Source organism: Podarcis cretensis (assembly GCF_951804945.1).
Source record: "Podarcis cretensis genome assembly, chromosome: 2".
Taxonomy (NCBI): Eukaryota; Metazoa; Chordata; class Lepidosauria; order Squamata; family Lacertidae; genus Podarcis; species Podarcis cretensis.
The window spans coordinates 33,507,798-33,524,675 of NC_137171.1; the positions used below are offsets into that span (position 1 = coordinate 33,507,798).

The 16,878-nt window shown below is 43.7% G+C and overlaps 1 protein-coding gene across 1 annotated transcript in view; it reads right to left on the reverse strand.

Annotated features, from left to right (window-relative positions):
- ACSF2 (acyl-CoA synthetase family member 2) overlaps positions 1 to 13,165 on the reverse strand; it is a gene marked incomplete at its 5' end in the record, with an annotated part of 56,847 nt that extends 43,682 nt beyond the window's left edge. The window contains 4 exon segments of the mRNA XM_079967394.1: positions 336 to 460; positions 4,282 to 4,481; positions 12,649 to 13,058; positions 13,061 to 13,165. Coding sequence (XP_079823520.1) covers positions 336 to 460; positions 4,282 to 4,481; positions 12,649 to 13,058; positions 13,061 to 13,165 — 840 coding nt within the window.
- Between the last annotated feature and the right edge of the window lie 3,713 nt (positions 13,166 to 16,878).

A 16,878-nucleotide genomic window follows, 5' to 3' on the forward strand; every position in this document is an offset into this window, starting at 1 on the left:
ACCTCAGGTTAAGTACTTAATTCGTTCCGGAGGTCTGTTCTTAACCTGAAACTGTTCTTAACCTGAAGCACCACTTTAGCTAATGGGGCCTCCTGCTGCTGCCGCACCGCCGGAGCCCGATTTCTGTTCTTATCCTGAAGCAAAGTTCTTAACCTGAAGCACTATTTCTGGGTTAGCGGAGTGTGTAACTTGAAGCGTATGTAACCTGAAGCATATGTAACCCGAGGTACCACTGTACAAGTTCTCTTCCCCAGCATGACGTCCGTCTAGGGAGTTCTTGGATTTTTCCTTAACCAGCCACCAAGCCTCTCAGCTGTTCATAAGAAGGAACTTACCAGGATGATTCCTGCTTGCGCCGTGGCAAATTGCATTAGGACCCATTCGTACTTGTTGGGACCCCACATTCCCAGCCTGTCACCCTTTTTCAAACCAAGGGCCAGAAGTCCTTGTGCTGCCTGTACTACCTAGAGAATAGGAGAGAGAGAGAAAACCCTTCTCAGCAGATTGAGCTAGGCAGGTAGGAAATGATGGAGCATGTGAGATGAACGTTCCACTCTGTGCACTGACGACACAGAAGAATCTAAAAAGCTAAAGGAAAGGAATATGGCGGCAGCCGGTATGTTCATCTCCCAAGGCAAGATGGTTAAAGAGCATCAAACAAGTTTCCTCCTAATCAGAAGATGGTGTGTTGGTTGCATTCAGACCAAACACCTATGTTCTGAAGGAAATTCACCTTTCTGGAGGGCCACCAATTGATTTAAAAGCTCATAGGATTCTACCATTTAATTCGCTGTGTAGACTCTTAAGAATGTATTTTATTTTAAGGGTAATGGCTATGAGTACTGGATTTTGTTTATTTTGTTTGTTTGTTTGGTATTACTTTTATTATTATTTATTGAATTTATATACCGCCCTATACCCGGAGGTCTCAGGGCGGTTCGCAGAATAAAATCAAAATATAAAACCACAAAATACATAATCAAAATAAAAACAACCCAATAACCTCCCCCCACCCAAACCCCCCCCCCCAAATTTTAAAAGGGCATAGGATGTCAATCAAATCAACAGTTTCCACCTCATTTTTATTATTTTATTTCATATTTCTTACTGGATTGTTATTTTAACTTCATGATAAAGTCTTGAATTGTTTAATAAAACTGACACAAGCCACATTTAAATTTACATATCTGATTTTGACATGCCCAAGAGAGGTTCAAGGTAAAATGTGACATGAGAGCAGTAGATATTCCGCTCTCTATGTCTTTTTTCTTTGCTAGAAGCAGCCCCGTTGGTACCTGACCAGGACTATGTATGATAATACAGAATACAAAGGTCCTGCAAAGCTACCATAAGCCACAGAGACCAGAACATACTGGAACTGGGTTTGTGCCTGCATGTTTCCCCCTCCTAATAGTAAGAGAGCGGGGAGGGATTTGGGTGAGGGCTGTGGAGTGGTGAAAATTAACTGGACACTATCATTGCTCTGCTCCATTGTAGGGGAAAACGAAAGATGGAAGAAAGGCACCCACACACTTCTACATCACAATTAGATTGGCCCTAAGCAGAACGAGTGAAAACAACCTGAGATTAACTGATGTATGATGAAAAGCGCTACAAGCAGCATTAAAACATTAATGTCCTAACTTCAGATGTTGCTGGTCTATAATTCCCAGCCCCTCTAACAATTGGCCACAGTTGCTGGGCCTGATGAGGACTGGAGTTCCACGACATCAGGAGGACCACAGCTTCCCAGCCCCAGTTCTAAATAGCTTATAAAGCTTTAGCTAGTCTGAGCCTTGCACCCAAAAATCCCATGCATTTAATGAGGAGTTAAGTCCCACTAAAGTACAGTGGAACTAATTTCTGAGTAAACATGCATGAGATCACCTTCAAAGCGTTGCAGACAGATGCTTTCAGTAGCTGCTCAGTCCCACTCTGGAAAACTTATCCAAGCTTTGATCATCATCATCTGGAACAATTAAGTCCATCTTACTTTTAGGATACTTGTTATTTATTTATTTCCAGGCAGCTTTAGAGACTTGCTTTTCAGCAACTGCTCTCAAATCAGCTTACGGCTTAAGAAAAAATAAAGCACCCATAAAATCACGACAACAATAAATGGTTAGGAGAAATTAAAACAGGGTCAGGTAAACCTGGCATTACAGCATAAAAAAGGAGAGAAAAGGTATTGACAGCGTGTTTCAGTGGACCATTTCCCAGAATTTGTGGCCAGTGGCGTAGCGTGGGTTGTCAGCACCCGGGGCAAGGCAAGTAATTTGCGCCCCCTAACCCTGAGTGAGCCAGGTAGGGGCAGAGAGCTGCGAGTGCGAGTGCGCCCCCCCCCCAGATGTTGTGCCCGGTGCGGCCGGCCCCCCCTGTCCCCCCACGCTACGCCACTGTTTGTTGCATCAACTTTCGTAAATGATTCCAGTGCTCGGGGGCCATCCCAGAGAAATAAGAGTTTGCAGGAACTACCATAAGATTTTCACCCTCAGAACTCAAAGAATGGAAAGGAACTCACACACAAAATGTTGCTTGCTCAAGGATCAGTGTGGCCCAGAAGGGCTTTAAAGGTGAGCGGCAAGGCCTTGAATTTAACTCTGCAGCAAACTAGTAACTAGTAGAACTCATAAAAAGCAAATACTACCTAAGCAGGCTAGCACATTCTGGACAGCTGAAGATTCCAAACTGCTCTCAAGGGCAGACCAAGATGCCCCAGACATTGTAACTTTCAATTATATGGGTTATGAGGGTTCCAATTATTGCTTAGGGTTAAAATGGACCAACTTGAGATTTTCTTTTTTAAAAAATTTTTTATTAAATTTTCCAACATACATTTATGGTATCCAATCTAAATTTATCACATATTTTCTCTTTTAGACTTCCTTCAACCTCTCTGACAATCATCCATTATTCAAATTTTTTAAATACACATTTCCTAATTTTATATAGCATTTTATAAACCTTCACACACTTAGTTTTCATCAATACAATAGTCCTCTATCATTTACAGAACTTCTTGAAATCCCACTAGCGTTATTTGCTCATCACATGCACACTTCAGATAGTCTGAAAATTTTCCCCAGTCTTCAATGAACTTTTGATCTCGTATATATCTGATCTTTCCTGTTAGTTTGTCCAGTTCAGCATGCTCTATCAGTTTCATTCTCCATTCTTCGAGCGTCGGCAGTTGTTCCTGTTTCCATCTTTGGGCCAATAATATTCTCGCTGCTGTTACTGCATATTGGAAAAGTTTACAGTCCATTCTATTTATTTCATTTCCTACTATTCCTAAAAGAAAAGCCTCTGGTTTCTTAACAAACATATATTTCAACATCTTTTTCATCTCATTATATATCATTTCCCAGAAGCCCTTCACCTTCTTACAACCAACTTGAGATTTTCTGTGCTCTCCTTGAACAAAAAGCTTTACCAATGCCTAAAACCCAAAAGCCATATTCAGTTCTAAAATTCAATTCGAAGAACCGTGAAAAATGAAGGCTATTATCTTTGACCATGTGCAGAATGGTCTTCTCACCACCGTCAACAAACCCTCAAAACATATGGAATTTTGGAAAGGTCTTTTTGGACAGCAGAGGCAGCTTCCAGACATGCTAGATAGAGTCTTTAGAAATGCAGCTGTTTGGTATTGTAGACAGCTTTTATTCTGACAGGTTTTTTAAATTTTATTTTATTTACAGCTATTTGGTTTTTTCCTTTTTGGGGAGGAGGGTCAGGAAAACCCCTAGAAAGGGGAGATTGTTCAGTTGGGCCAACAGAAATGCTTGCACTGACAAAATGATCTCCTTACACTATGTTGAATTACGCCCACAAAGTCATATAACCTGGTTTTTGTTAAATCTTTGCATTTTTGAAAGAAGGGGGGGAATAAGGATAAAATGCTAAAATATGTTACATTTTTCTAAATATAACTTGGAAATGTATGCAATACTGAGCAGTAAATAAGGGTGAGTAGTGAAATATCAAGCCAGTGGGGCCTTTTAAATTTGTATTAAACTTGAATTAATTTGATGGCAATTAGCTAAAAAAACCTGAAAAGCAATAAAAATTAATTGGCAAAAAAAAAAATCTTTCCATTTTGGGTCATCTGGAAGCTAATGCTTCAAAGGCCTTTTAAAGTATAGGCTATCTTATCAATATGTCTTAGTGCTGATTTTTGTAAGCCACTCTGGAAACCGCTTTTAGCTGTGGAGCAGGGTTAAATGCTTTAAATACATTGTGCATATCCCTAGATTCAGTAACAAAGGAATTGTGAGCCACCTACATCTTGTCTCAACTGCGCAAACGTCTTCCGAATCCCTTCTAGAGGGAACACCAAGGCTTCTCGATCAGGACACCGGTGGGTTGTCTCTTCCAGGCACTGATCCACAGTTTTCCCGAGAAGCGGAATGTCTGTCACCCCATGGAGATAGCTTTTGCTTGCTATAGGTGTGGCAGGGGGTGCATCGGTTTGTAGAGAACTGTCAAGAGAACAGATGAGATGCAGAAATTGCAAGGGGCAATGTTGTTCACAGCCGGAAGAAGAAAGAGTTAGGGTGCATGGTCTTCTTTGATATAGTCAAAGGGAGGAAAAAACAAACCATAAGAATTATCATCAACCTATGTGTGCTAGTCACAGCATATGGAGAACTTTCAGTGGTGCACAGAAATATTTGCTGCTGCAAACTTTATCACTGTTTCACAACGAAAAGTCAGGGGAGAAAAATGTTATTTGAATGTGGAACTAAAAATGATAATCTAAAATCGTAGATGTTCTAGGTTTCTATTCCTCAGAACTACTTGCCTGTTCCTTAAATATAACCAGACATAACCAGGGATGGAATACCGTATTTTTTGCTCTATAAGACTCACTTTTTCCCTCCTAAAACGTAAGGGGAATTGTGTGTGCGTCTTATGGAGCGAATGCAGGCTGTGCAGCTATCCCAGAAGCCAGAACAGCAAGAGGGATTGCTGCTTTCACTGTGCAGCAATCCCTCTTGCTGTTCTGGCTTCTGAGATTCAGAATATTTTTTTTCTTGTTTTCCTCCTCCAAAAACTAGGTGCGTCTTGTGGTCTGGTGCGTCTTATAGAGCGAAAAATACGGTAATTTGACTCCTAGTTCAACAGAGAATCCTACTGGCCTTCAGCTGGTGGGTCAGGCAGGACCCCCTACTAGGTCTCAGCCTGATCTAAGATGGGGCGCAGCTGTAGCACTGCCACCTAGGTAAGAAAGAAAGAAAGAAAGAAAGAAAGAAAGAAAGAAAGAAAGAAATGGGCCCCACATGCATGTTTAAGTTAAAGGTAGATACCAGGTCAGTAAACAGTGGAGACTATTTATTTATCTAGTTTTATGCTCAGGGAGGAGATCTACCAGAATAGTACCAGGATAACAGCTGAAAGTACAGTATCTCATGCAAGCTCAGCCTAGGAGTGGGGGGAAATCACAACACAGAACATTGAAAAGCGTAAGGAAAACACTAGCCATTTCCTCAGGGACTGTGCTTGTAACAACACCCACATGCTACCAACACACAGAGGGGGCCCACAGAACTCAAAAGCATGTGCTCCTATCCTATAGCTTTGCATCACAATGTAAGTGCCCCTACAGCCCCCATTTGTGGTAGATCTTCAGTTTAGGATTCTGTCCTTAGGCCTTGGGGTTTATTGGGGATTTCTTCTACAAAACTATGGTTTTTAACTGCTGCTCCTTTTATCTGCCAAACTGTGCTTTTCTCTGCTGCTCTGTTTATTTTTATACTATATGCATATACTGTACTTCTAAATTTTGGTGGTTATTAGCCACATAGATCATCTCAGAAACTCAGGAGAGATGGTAAATAAATGTTTAAGATGAATGAATGTCTGAATAAATAAATGGCAACTCTTCCCCTTGTCGGTTTAAGTCTACCTGCCTCCAATGTGAGTTCAGTTTCCTTCTAGCATTATAATTTGTGTGACAAACTACATTTCACTGCATGAGATGCTGGGTCAGCCATCAATCCTTCCCTTCTCCATATGACTGAAGTGCAATTTTGAACAAAATAAATAAATGCAAGTAATACATGTGCATTTGTTCATTTCTATGTTTGTCCTTATTTAACAATAGATATAGGTGGGTGGGTGTTAAAAGAGTTATGAAACAATTCTGGCCAATGAAGGAAGTGTCTTAATGACATCATAGACATTCACCAATTGGCACATCCAACCATGGGCTTTTTTCTGAAAACCTGAAGAACAGAAACTGAAAACCTAGACAGGAAAAGGTGTGTTCGTTTTGCAAGAGCAGAATGCATGTCCAAAATCAGTCCTACTACTCTAAAAAAGGTTATGTCTGTCTTAAATGCAGAACAGAGGGGAATTATTCCTGTTACAATGGAACTCATTGTGGGGGAAGGTTAGGGCAGTAAAGAAGGGCAAAACCTCGTATTCCTAATCTTCCATTTCGTGCAGTTGCACAGGTTACCCACTTTTATTACATTTCAAGCCATAATATTGCTGCTATGGCAGAATGGAGCTGATCAAGAAAAAAGAGAACAAACAGAGAAAGGTATAAACCAGCAGGCAAATGTTCAATAGGATTATCCTTTTTTTTATTGGGAAATTGCTGAGCAGGTTATGTAAATAGAGCTGGTAAGATTTTGCAGGAAAACAGACCTATAATTTATGAGTTTTCAGTTCCCAGGAAACACACTGGGAGAAGCTGAGAGAAGGTAAGAAGCTGTTTCTTGCTAGTACAATAGCACACCTGTCCGCACAAACAAAACCACCAAATTTCGAAGCTACCAACCTCATATCTCACCAGTCACTACACATGCCCTAGAAGAGGGGGTAGCTAGCCTGTGGCCTTCCAAATGCTGTTGAAAGTGCCAGCCTGCCCATGAGGCAGAGTGAGGCAGCCACCTCAGGTGGCAGAAATCTGAGAGGTGGTGCCCTCAAGGGCACACTGCTACCCCTTAGCTTGCGGCGAAATATCATGAAATTTCACAAATGTTGCTGGAACCCACCACCGGTGGTGGGTGCCGCTTTTCAGCACTGCTGCACAACCCAGGTAAAGGAAGTATTGGCAGTGGGGTGGCACATTCTCACTTTGCCCCAACCATCATGACCAATGGTCTAGAATGATGGAGTTAGCAGAAGAAGAAGCTGCTTTCTACTGAGACAGACAATTGGGTCCACCCAGCTCAATGAGGATAGTAGCTCTCCAGGGTTTCAGGCAGGGTGTCTCTCCCAGCCCCACCTAGAGAGGCCGCGGATTGAAACTGAGACCTTCTGCATGCAAAACAGATGAGCTATGGCCTTCCTGTTGTAGTCTAATGACATCTGGAGGACCAGAAGCTGCCTAGAAATACAACACTCTAAAATTGGCAAATCAATTCCTCAAACTCCTTGGGGAAGAAAGGCAGGATGTAAAATTAACAAACTAAATAAATAAAAATAGAAAGGACCTTCACACATACACACACAAAATTATTGCTCCTTCACTTAAAGGAACTGATATGTTGCCATTTGCCCAACAGATAAAATGTCACATCCAGGAACATTCCCAGGCTACAAATACCTCCTCCAGCAACGCAACCCACTCCCCAAATAAATATTTCTTTTAAAATTACAGCATAGTATTTACTTCGTATGTTTCATGGGTGTTTGCTGCACCAATCTGGAAGCTGGCTGAGGAACTGACAACTTTAATGACAGCAGGCCAATTCAATGTCACATGGCTGCCTTCTTTAGGAACGAGCCGACCCGTCAGCACATATATGTAACATCAAGATTAGATTCTTTGAAAGTGAAACTCAGCTCTGCAGAAATCCTCCTACCGCCTTCAAGGGAGAAAGTGAGGGAAGTAGGAGGAGCCTGCAAGCCCAACACTTTCACTCCCAGAGGCCCTCCACATAGCACTGACCTAGTGCAACACTGCATGCGAATACAGCCTATGAATCTGATCAAGCTCTTCTGTGGAAACAAAACTTCCACTTCTGCTATAAGATTAATGTGTGTTTTGACACAATTGCCTTGGTAGCTTCAATTCTTCCATGCCCAAAATCCTGTTCTTGGCAACTGTAGGACCAGGAACAAGCATGACTCCCAGGTTCTTTTTAAAGCTGTCAGAGATGCAGATGAAAAGGGGATAATGGGCGAATAATGCAACTGTTGCCATAAAAAATGTAAGCTGCTTTGCACCCCAATATGGAACACCCAAAGCAGTGAACTACTTCTATCAAATAAGGAAAAGAGGCTTTCAGAGGCTCTGCAAAACTCTAAAGGTTTGCTGATTCTTTGTGCAAGAGATGCAACATCTTCTGAAGGCTGGGCACTAAGCAAATATGAGAAGACTGACATTCCCCTTCTTCTGAAGTTTCCATGGAGATTTAGATCCAAAGGAACAGCTAGTAACTGGCAATGTTTAGACCTGGCACAGTGGCAAAACTCTTACAGTAGGGAAAGTGCAAATAAAGCAGGATTTAGAAGGAGCTGGTGAAAACAGACGAAGAAAGTTGTTCTTCCTGATTATCTGTGTATTTTACATCCTGTTATTTTGAATTACAACTCCCGTCATCAGCCATCCTTTCTGGGAACCTGGAGTCCTCCAACATCTAGAGAGCATTGCATTGGTTCCCCTGGCCTATAGGACAAGACAATGTGAAACAGAGCAGGGTTCCAGTCAATTTAGCAGTAGGAATAACAAGGAAAATTTAATAGGTGAAAAAAGTTGTATTTCAGGGGTTACTAACCCCAAGGATGTGAGTCTGATACCAAAAGCCACCTAGATCCAACACAACCAAGCAAGAACTGGTGTCTAATATGCATACATCTCAGTTTGCAACATGGGAGGTGGAGTGGTCAAGATTTGTGGGTAATGATATACTCAGATTTTTGCTTCTCCAGCAGCATCATTTACAGCAGGGTTATAAAATATTTGTCAAACTTTGCTGGAGTGGGAGAGGTAGAATGACAAATTGTTTCAATGGAGGAAAGGGACAAAAAGCATGATGATCATAGAAAAAAAGCTAATGGTATTCTAGGCTGCATCAACAGAAGTATAGTGTCCAGATCAAGGGAAGTAATAGTACCATTCTGTTCTGCCTTGGTTAGACCACATCTGGAATACTGTGTCCAGTTCTGGGCTCCACAATTTAAGAATCATAGAATCATAGAGTTGGAAGAGACCACAAGGGCCATCGAGTCTAACCCCCTGCCAAGCAGGAAACACCATCAGAGCACTCCTGACATATGGTTGTCAAGCCTCTGCTTAAAGACCTCCAAAGAAGGAGACTCCACCACACTCCTTGGCAGCAAATTCCACTGTCGAACAGCTCTTACTGTCAGGAAGTTCTTCCTAATGTTTAGGTGGAATCCTCTTTCTTGTAGTTTGGAGCCATTGCTCCGTGTCTGCTTCTCTGGAGCAGCAGAAAACAACCTTTCTCCCTCCTCTATGTGACATCCTTTTATATATTTGAACATGGCTATCATATCACCCCTTAACCTCCTCTTCTCCAGGCTAAACATGCCCAGCTCCCTTAGCCGTTCCTCATAAGGCATCGTTTCCAGGACTTTGACCATTTTGGTTGCCCTCCTCTGGACACGTTCCAGTTTGTCAGTGTCCTTCTTGAACTGTGGTGCCCAGAACTGGACACAGTACTCCAGGTGAGGTCTGACCAGAGCAGAATACAGTGGCACTATTACTTCCCTTGATCTAGATGCTATACTCCTATTGATGCAGCCCAGAACTGCATTGGCAGATGTTGACAAGCTGGAACGTGTGCAGAGGAGGGAAACCAAGGTGATCAAGGGTCTGGAAACTAAGCCTTACAAGGAGTGCTTGAAGGAGTTGGGCTTGTTTAGCTGGAAAAGAGGAGACTGAGAGGAGATATGTTTGCCCTCTTCAAATATCTTAAGGGCTGTCACATGAAAGAAGGAACATGCTTGTTTTCTCCTGCTCTGGGGGGTAGGACTCGAACCAATGGCTTCAAGTTCCAAAAAGGAGATTCTGACTAAACATTCAGAAAAACTTTTTGTCAGTAAGAGCTGTTTGACAGTGGAACAGACTCCCACAAAAGATGGTGGACTCTCCTACTTTGAATGTTTTTAAGCCGAGGTTGGATGGCCATCTGTCATGGATGCTTTAGCTGAGATTCCTGCATTGCAGGGGCTTGGACTAGATGACGCTTGGATCCTTTCCAATGCTACGATTCTATGATTCTATAAGGCAAGTATGACATTTTATTAGCAATCCTGTTTATTCTGTGGGGAGAAAATCAGCCCAAAAGAGCCCTTGGAAGCATAATGCTGGGCTGTGGAGTTTACTAGTTTAGACCCTGTACTTCTAATTTGCATTATCATTTCAGCTCAAAAACTTGGAAGGACAACAATGTAAATGTCTTTAAAAGGTGTGTTGAATCAGTTACTTTGTACGTTGACAGAGATACCCACTGAGCAGATAAACTTACTAGTAAAGAAAGCAGAGTTCACTTTCTAGTGAAACTGCTGACCCCAAAGCACATGCATTCCCTTAGGCAATATTTGCCAAAATTACCTCTGATATCAGCAAATGAGCCAAGAACAGCATGGGAACTCTGGCTGCAAAAGCAGGATGTGATGGGAAATGCAGACCTCGGTACAATATGAAGATGGCAGCTGAGCCCAGAAATACGAAGGTCTCCCATGAAAACTAGGCTTGATGATTGCAAGAAAAGTAGTTCAGGACTCGAAGAAGAAGAAGAAGAGGAGGAGGAGGAGGAGGAGGAGTTTGGATTTGATATCCCGCTTTATCACTACCCGAAGGAGTCTCAAAGTGGCTAACAATCTCCTCCCCCCCCCCAACAAACAGGCTGAGAGACTTCAGAGAAGTGTGACTAGCCCAAGGTCACCCAGCAGCTGCATGTGGAGGAGCGGGGAAGTGAACCCGGTTCACCAGATTATGAGTCTACCGCTCTTAACCACTACACCACACTGGCCCACTGACTCGAGGCATCATTTTTAAAAAGTAATTAAATCCAGATGTAATCATGGCGTTGAAATATAACCCAGGGGCATCACAAACATAGCCTGAGTGTTCTAACCACCCTTTATACCAGTTGACCCAAGGTGAGTATTTCTGCTCTATATTCCAACACCATCCCCATGGAAATCAGAGGGGAAAGGAAGAAAATCCAGAGTTATGCAGATGGCCCTCTGGGAACGGAGATGTATTACGCAAGGGTCACATTACTCAAATTCACCCTACTTGTGTTCTCTTTTGTGCACCAGTTGAAATCATGCTGCTCTTTTGTGCTTTGACTGCCCCTTTCCCACCAAGTCTATGGCAGTTTGAATCACAAGGCAAAAAGGGAGCACGGGTGTCCACAGGGATTTTTTTTAGAGGGTGGGGAGAGTAAAACACTGAAAGAGGGGAAGCAGGATATTTCCCCCCCCCTCTCAAACACACACACACACACACACACGAGAGAGAGCATGGTGCCTAAACAGGTTGCCTTACATCATAGAATCATAGAATTGTGGAGTTGGAAGGGACCCTGAGGGTCATCTAGTCTAACCCCCTGCAATGCCGGAATTTCAGCTAAATCATGCATGACAGATGGCCATCCAGCCTCTGCTTAGAAACCTCCAAGGAAGGAGAGTCCACCACCTCCCGTTGGGAGTCTGTTTCACTGTTGAACATCTCTTACTGTCAAAAAGGTCTTCCTGATGTCTAGTCAGAATCTCCTTCCTTGTCACTTGAGGCCACTGGCCTCCAAAGCAGGAGAAATCAAGCTTACTCCATCTTCCATATGACAGCCCTTGAGATATTTGAAGATGGCTATCATCTCTCAAGACTCCTCTTTACTAGACAAAACGTACCCAACTCCCTCAACTGTTCCTCACAAGGCTTGATTTCCAGACCCTTCATTATCTTGGTCACCCTCCTCTGAAATCCTGTAACTTTTGAAACCACAAATGTTCTGGTTTGTTTGTTTGTTTAGTTCCCCTTTTGTTGTGCTGTCATGCAGAAGTGCCCTTCTGGACAGCAATAATGCAGTAACATGGGGAAGCATCCCAGAACAACTTTTTAAAAATGATGCATGTGTCGATGTGGTATATAAATTCACTACTATTGCATCAGGGACTTGTTGCAGAAGACACTTGCAAACACACACAACCACACAAAACAACCCACACCAAAAAAAAATCCCCAAAAGTTTGAATCTGCCCAAAGTATCTTCCCCTGAACTCTTTTCACTTCTCATCACTTGCTTTGCTTCCGTTCAAGCCTCTGCTGCACTAACCTACGCCTGAATCAATGGCCTCTTGGCATAACACCCCCTAATTTATGTCCGGATATATATATACCGTATATATTGCCACTTCCTCCCCTCCCCGCAGCGCACCACTCCCGCCCACCCCGTGTCCTCAAAATACCTTCATCCCAACTTTTCTCTGGCAAGCGCAAATCGACCCTGGCAGCCCCTTTGCATTCCTATCACCCTCTTCTCTCCAGCCCCGAGGAGGGAGAGCGCAACAGCTCCAAATATAGCACCCCAAGTTATTTGACCCTTAAAAAGAAAGTGAAAACCTATGGGTTCCCCAGCCCGCGCCGGCCTCCAGCCCCCCACCCCATTTCTTGGGGTGCCCCGTTCACCCCAGAGCATCTGTTCCTTTGGCCCCCTGTACCTGACCCGATGAATGCCCCGGAGGCCAGTTCGAGCCACCAGCACTGCCCAACCCTCCCGGGCGACTCTCTTCAGCAGGCCGGTGGTAGAAGCCATGGGCCCCCTCTCCCAGCAGAGGCGCAGCCCCCGCCACAGCCCCGCTGCTTGCAGTTGCCTCTCCCTCGGGCAGGGGAAGAGCCGCCGGCCCGCCGGGAGCAGCGAGGAGGAGGGGGGGAGCTGGCGGGTGGGAGGGAATGGGAGGCAAACGGGGCGGCGCTGACGGCGCTCAGCCCGCCCGGCTGCAGCACCTCCCGCAGCCTCGTTAGGGAGAAGGAAGTGGAGGCGGGCGGGGAAGAAGGAGGCGGCTGGAAGAAGCCCCTTAGGTGCCGCTGAAAAACTTCGTCGCCCAGCGCGGAGGACGGCGAGGCGAGGCGAGGCTGGGAAGGCGAGCGAGAGGTTCTTTCGCCCGCAGCTCGCTCTCTCAGCGCAGCCTTCGGTCTAATAAGGCATCGCTTGAAAGCAGAAGGAGCCTCTCGCATTTCGGGAGAGGAGAAAGCTACAATCTGACTGACTCTGCACTCCTCCGCCCCCCATATATTGTTCAAGTTCCGCTTTGTTTGTGGGGTGGTGTTTTCGACAGGCACACCATAAGGGTGTGAAAGTACCTACTAGTTTGGCAGGGCATGCACTGTGCTGTAATTTCTATGAAGTTTTGAGAAGTTTTGAGATAGTTACCTCAACAAGATGTGGGGCTCAGGGCTCTAGCAACCATATACAGTGGTACCTCAGGTTACAGATGCTTCAGGTTACAGACACTTCAGGTTACACACTCCACTAACCCAGAAATAGTACCTCAGGTTAAGAACTTTGCTTCAGGATGAGAACAGAAATCGTGCTCCGGTGGTGCGGTGGCAGCAGGAAGCCCCATTAGCTAAAGTGGTGCTTCAGGTTAAGAACAGTTTCAGGTTAAGAACGGACCTCCAGAACGAATTAAGTACTTAACCTGAGGTACCACTGTACTGTATCTCAGAACACCCTATAGGGCTGCATGCCCCCCTCCTGCCTGTAAAGCACATTCTTTCCCCTCTGACACCACTCAAGCTGCCTGAAGCAGAGTCCACGGACTGTTACAACAACCACGATCTGTTTGTTTTTTATTTGAATCAGCAATTCCACTGTTTGATTTCATAGATATGAAGAACAGTCCTATATAGTTTCCATAGTGAAGTATTAGAAAATGAAACACACTAAACCTAAAGTGCACCAACCTGGTATTTCATGGGAGGGTGTTATACAAATACATCCATGAATTAATAGCTAAATCATTAAAGTGCCTATCCTTTTTTCAGCTTAAGAGCTGTCAGAAGAGTGTTCAGTATTCCACGTTCAGCAAAAGCACCCTGCACAAACTGAAGCCAAGCAGCTTTTCCAGGGTTGCATGTTGAGCAGGATTGGCCCTCCCAGCTCTGGTCTGCTTAAGATGAAACGTGTTTGTTTACGCAGATTGTGTCTGCATAAAGGTGGAAGCCTTTATTAAAATATTGGAAAGCTCATTATATCATGAGACACACATGAAAAGAGAAGTTCAAAATAACAAAGCAGAAGAGACACACAACTTAATAGCTGTATCTCCTGGGACACATTCAGCCTGCGGTCTCCATTTTAGGACATAGTCTACAAGCTGACCTCAAGGCTACAACTTCTAGCCTATTTTTTGTACTTATTTATTTTTGTTTTCTTAATTTCCCCTTCCTCTTGCTTTGTGTAAAATTGTTGGGGTTTTTTTTTGGGGGGGGTGGGAGGTAGTCTGCATAAGGCTTTGAGACCCTTCGACTTCTTGGAGTCCTGAATCCAGCAAGGGTTAAATCTACTTTAGCTAAGCACCATGATCACCATCCAAAAAAAAGAAAAGGGAAAAAATAATGAGCTGGGCTGCAAGGAGGAGCCCAGCTCCTGGCAGGGAGCTGGAAGGACAATAGCCAACAGTGTGAGAGAGTTCAGCTAGAAGCAGGCAGAAGCTAGAGAGACAAGAGGCATGATTGATTTATGCTGGAATCCAAAGCTGTGACTATGGGATAAGCAAGATATTTTGGGGTGTTAATGCTGTGAGTCGTTCCACCTTAAGCTCCAGTTGTATATATGTGTAAATAAACCATATAACCTAAAAACACCAAAGTCTCTGCTGTCCCTCATACCAAGGAAACCAGACCTTGAGTAAGTGCCTGGAATCTCTCATAGCTCAGAGATTCGGGTGGCATGTAATAATATGAAGAATTCTGGAGAACCTAAAAGTTTGCCACAGTTTTGTGACATTTTGGTTGGTCCTAATAAAGATAATAGACAAACTGTGTTTTCCCCCCTCTCTCAGATGGACCAAGTCTGCCACCTTTGCTTTCTGTTCTTAAAAGTACCCCACTACCTGCATACTAAAAAAAAAAGAATTAAGACAGCTGACAGTTATTGCTTAGTGCTGTAACCTAAAGAGACATAGAAAGCATCAAGCCTTATGGGACAAATGGTGTGTAGATATATGTCCAAATTATAAAAGTGATAATTGCCTCAGTATATTGTCACAACAATACAGACCCAAGTACAGAACGCATTAAACTGTGGGTTGGAAGTAAACTTTAAGAACATGTTACAGATAGGTAGCCGTGTTGGTCTGCCATAGTCAAAACAAAAAAATTCCTTCCAGTAGCACCTTAAAGACCAACTAAGTCAGTTCTTGGTATGAGCTTTCGTGTGCATGCACACTGTGTATCTGAAGAAGTGTGCATGCACACGAAAGCTCATACCAAGAACTGACTTAGTTGGTCTTTAAGGTGCTACTGGAAGGAATTTTTTTGTTTTAAGAATATGGTAGCACATGCAACTGTCTTACTAGATGTGTGGATGTGCAATTCATTTGATCCTTACCCTCCAACGGCCATTCAGATATTGCTAGACTCCAAATTCCATCAACCCTATCCAGCCTAGCCAATAGTCAAGGATGATGGGAATTGTGGCCCTCCATATGTTGCTGGCAGCATTAGAAACTGAGATATGAAAGGTAGGAGCTGAATGGCACCTTAAACCTAGCTTATGGGAGCAACAACGGAATGTCTAGGGTGCTTTCTTATAACAAGAACACAAAGCTGAAAATGAATGAACTGCAGCTAAAATGTTACATGTTCATTATTCACACGGTCTAGTCCTTCCCCTGCCTAGCCCCCTAATATTCTTAAGGGGGTCTCTTCTCCAGTCTCCAGAGAGTAGCTGGAAGTGGGGAGGCAGAAAAAGGTCCTCCTGTCCTTACACTCTGCAGTTTTATTCTGAAATCTTAGGTGCAGTACTGCGCCCAGAGCTCAGAAACTGCTCACTTTAATGAAATTCCCTATCGCAAAATATGCCTAGAACGACGAGAGTTTCAAACACTGGTTGCTGAACTACAAGTTCCCTAGTCCTGTTTTATTGAATGGTCACCAGCAGTGCTTTTCTTCTAGAAAAATGGTGCTGGCATTCACCATAAAGATGTTACAGTAAGTGCCACACTTTTAACCAGTGCTGCTCTTCTTCTTCTTCTTCTTCTTCTTCTTCTTCTTCTTCTTCTTCTTCTTCTTCTTTTAAAAAGTGCTGATACTGTGTACCCTTGAGTACCCCCAGAAAAAAGCACTGGTTACCAGCATGAATGAACCTCTCAGCAGATGAACCTTTCAATACCTGTTCAATTGGCACATGTACCAGTGCAAAAGCACTGTTAGATGAAGGTGGGAAGGTGATCCTTGCCAATCTTTCCCTCGAGTCCCCAGCATCACATCCCATGCTGTTAAAGAGGGATCAAACCTCTGAACCAGCTATTCAGAGAACATGGGCAGGTGAGGAAGTGGGGGAAATCACTTCCCACTTTTTCCTCCAGCAGAGGACCTTGTGGTTAGAGTTCCATCCACAAATAGCCTAGACTGGAGCCAAACCTGTTGGTATATTTTACAACTTTCAATGCTCCAGCAGCTTAAGCCCAGGGTGGATAATGCAATGTGTTCCAGGTGTTGTGGGAATTCAACTTCCATCAAGCCCCAGCCAACATAGCCAACAGGCATGGAGTTGTAGTCAAAACTGTCTGAAGGGCACGTCCTTGGCTAGTTGTGACTTAAGCTGTCTCAAGCAGCTGAAGGCGGAAATAATAAATACAAACTAACTAGATTGTAACCACCAATGCACACAATGGGATTTACTTCTGCATGAGCACAGGACTGTGCTGTGTAATAATAAAATA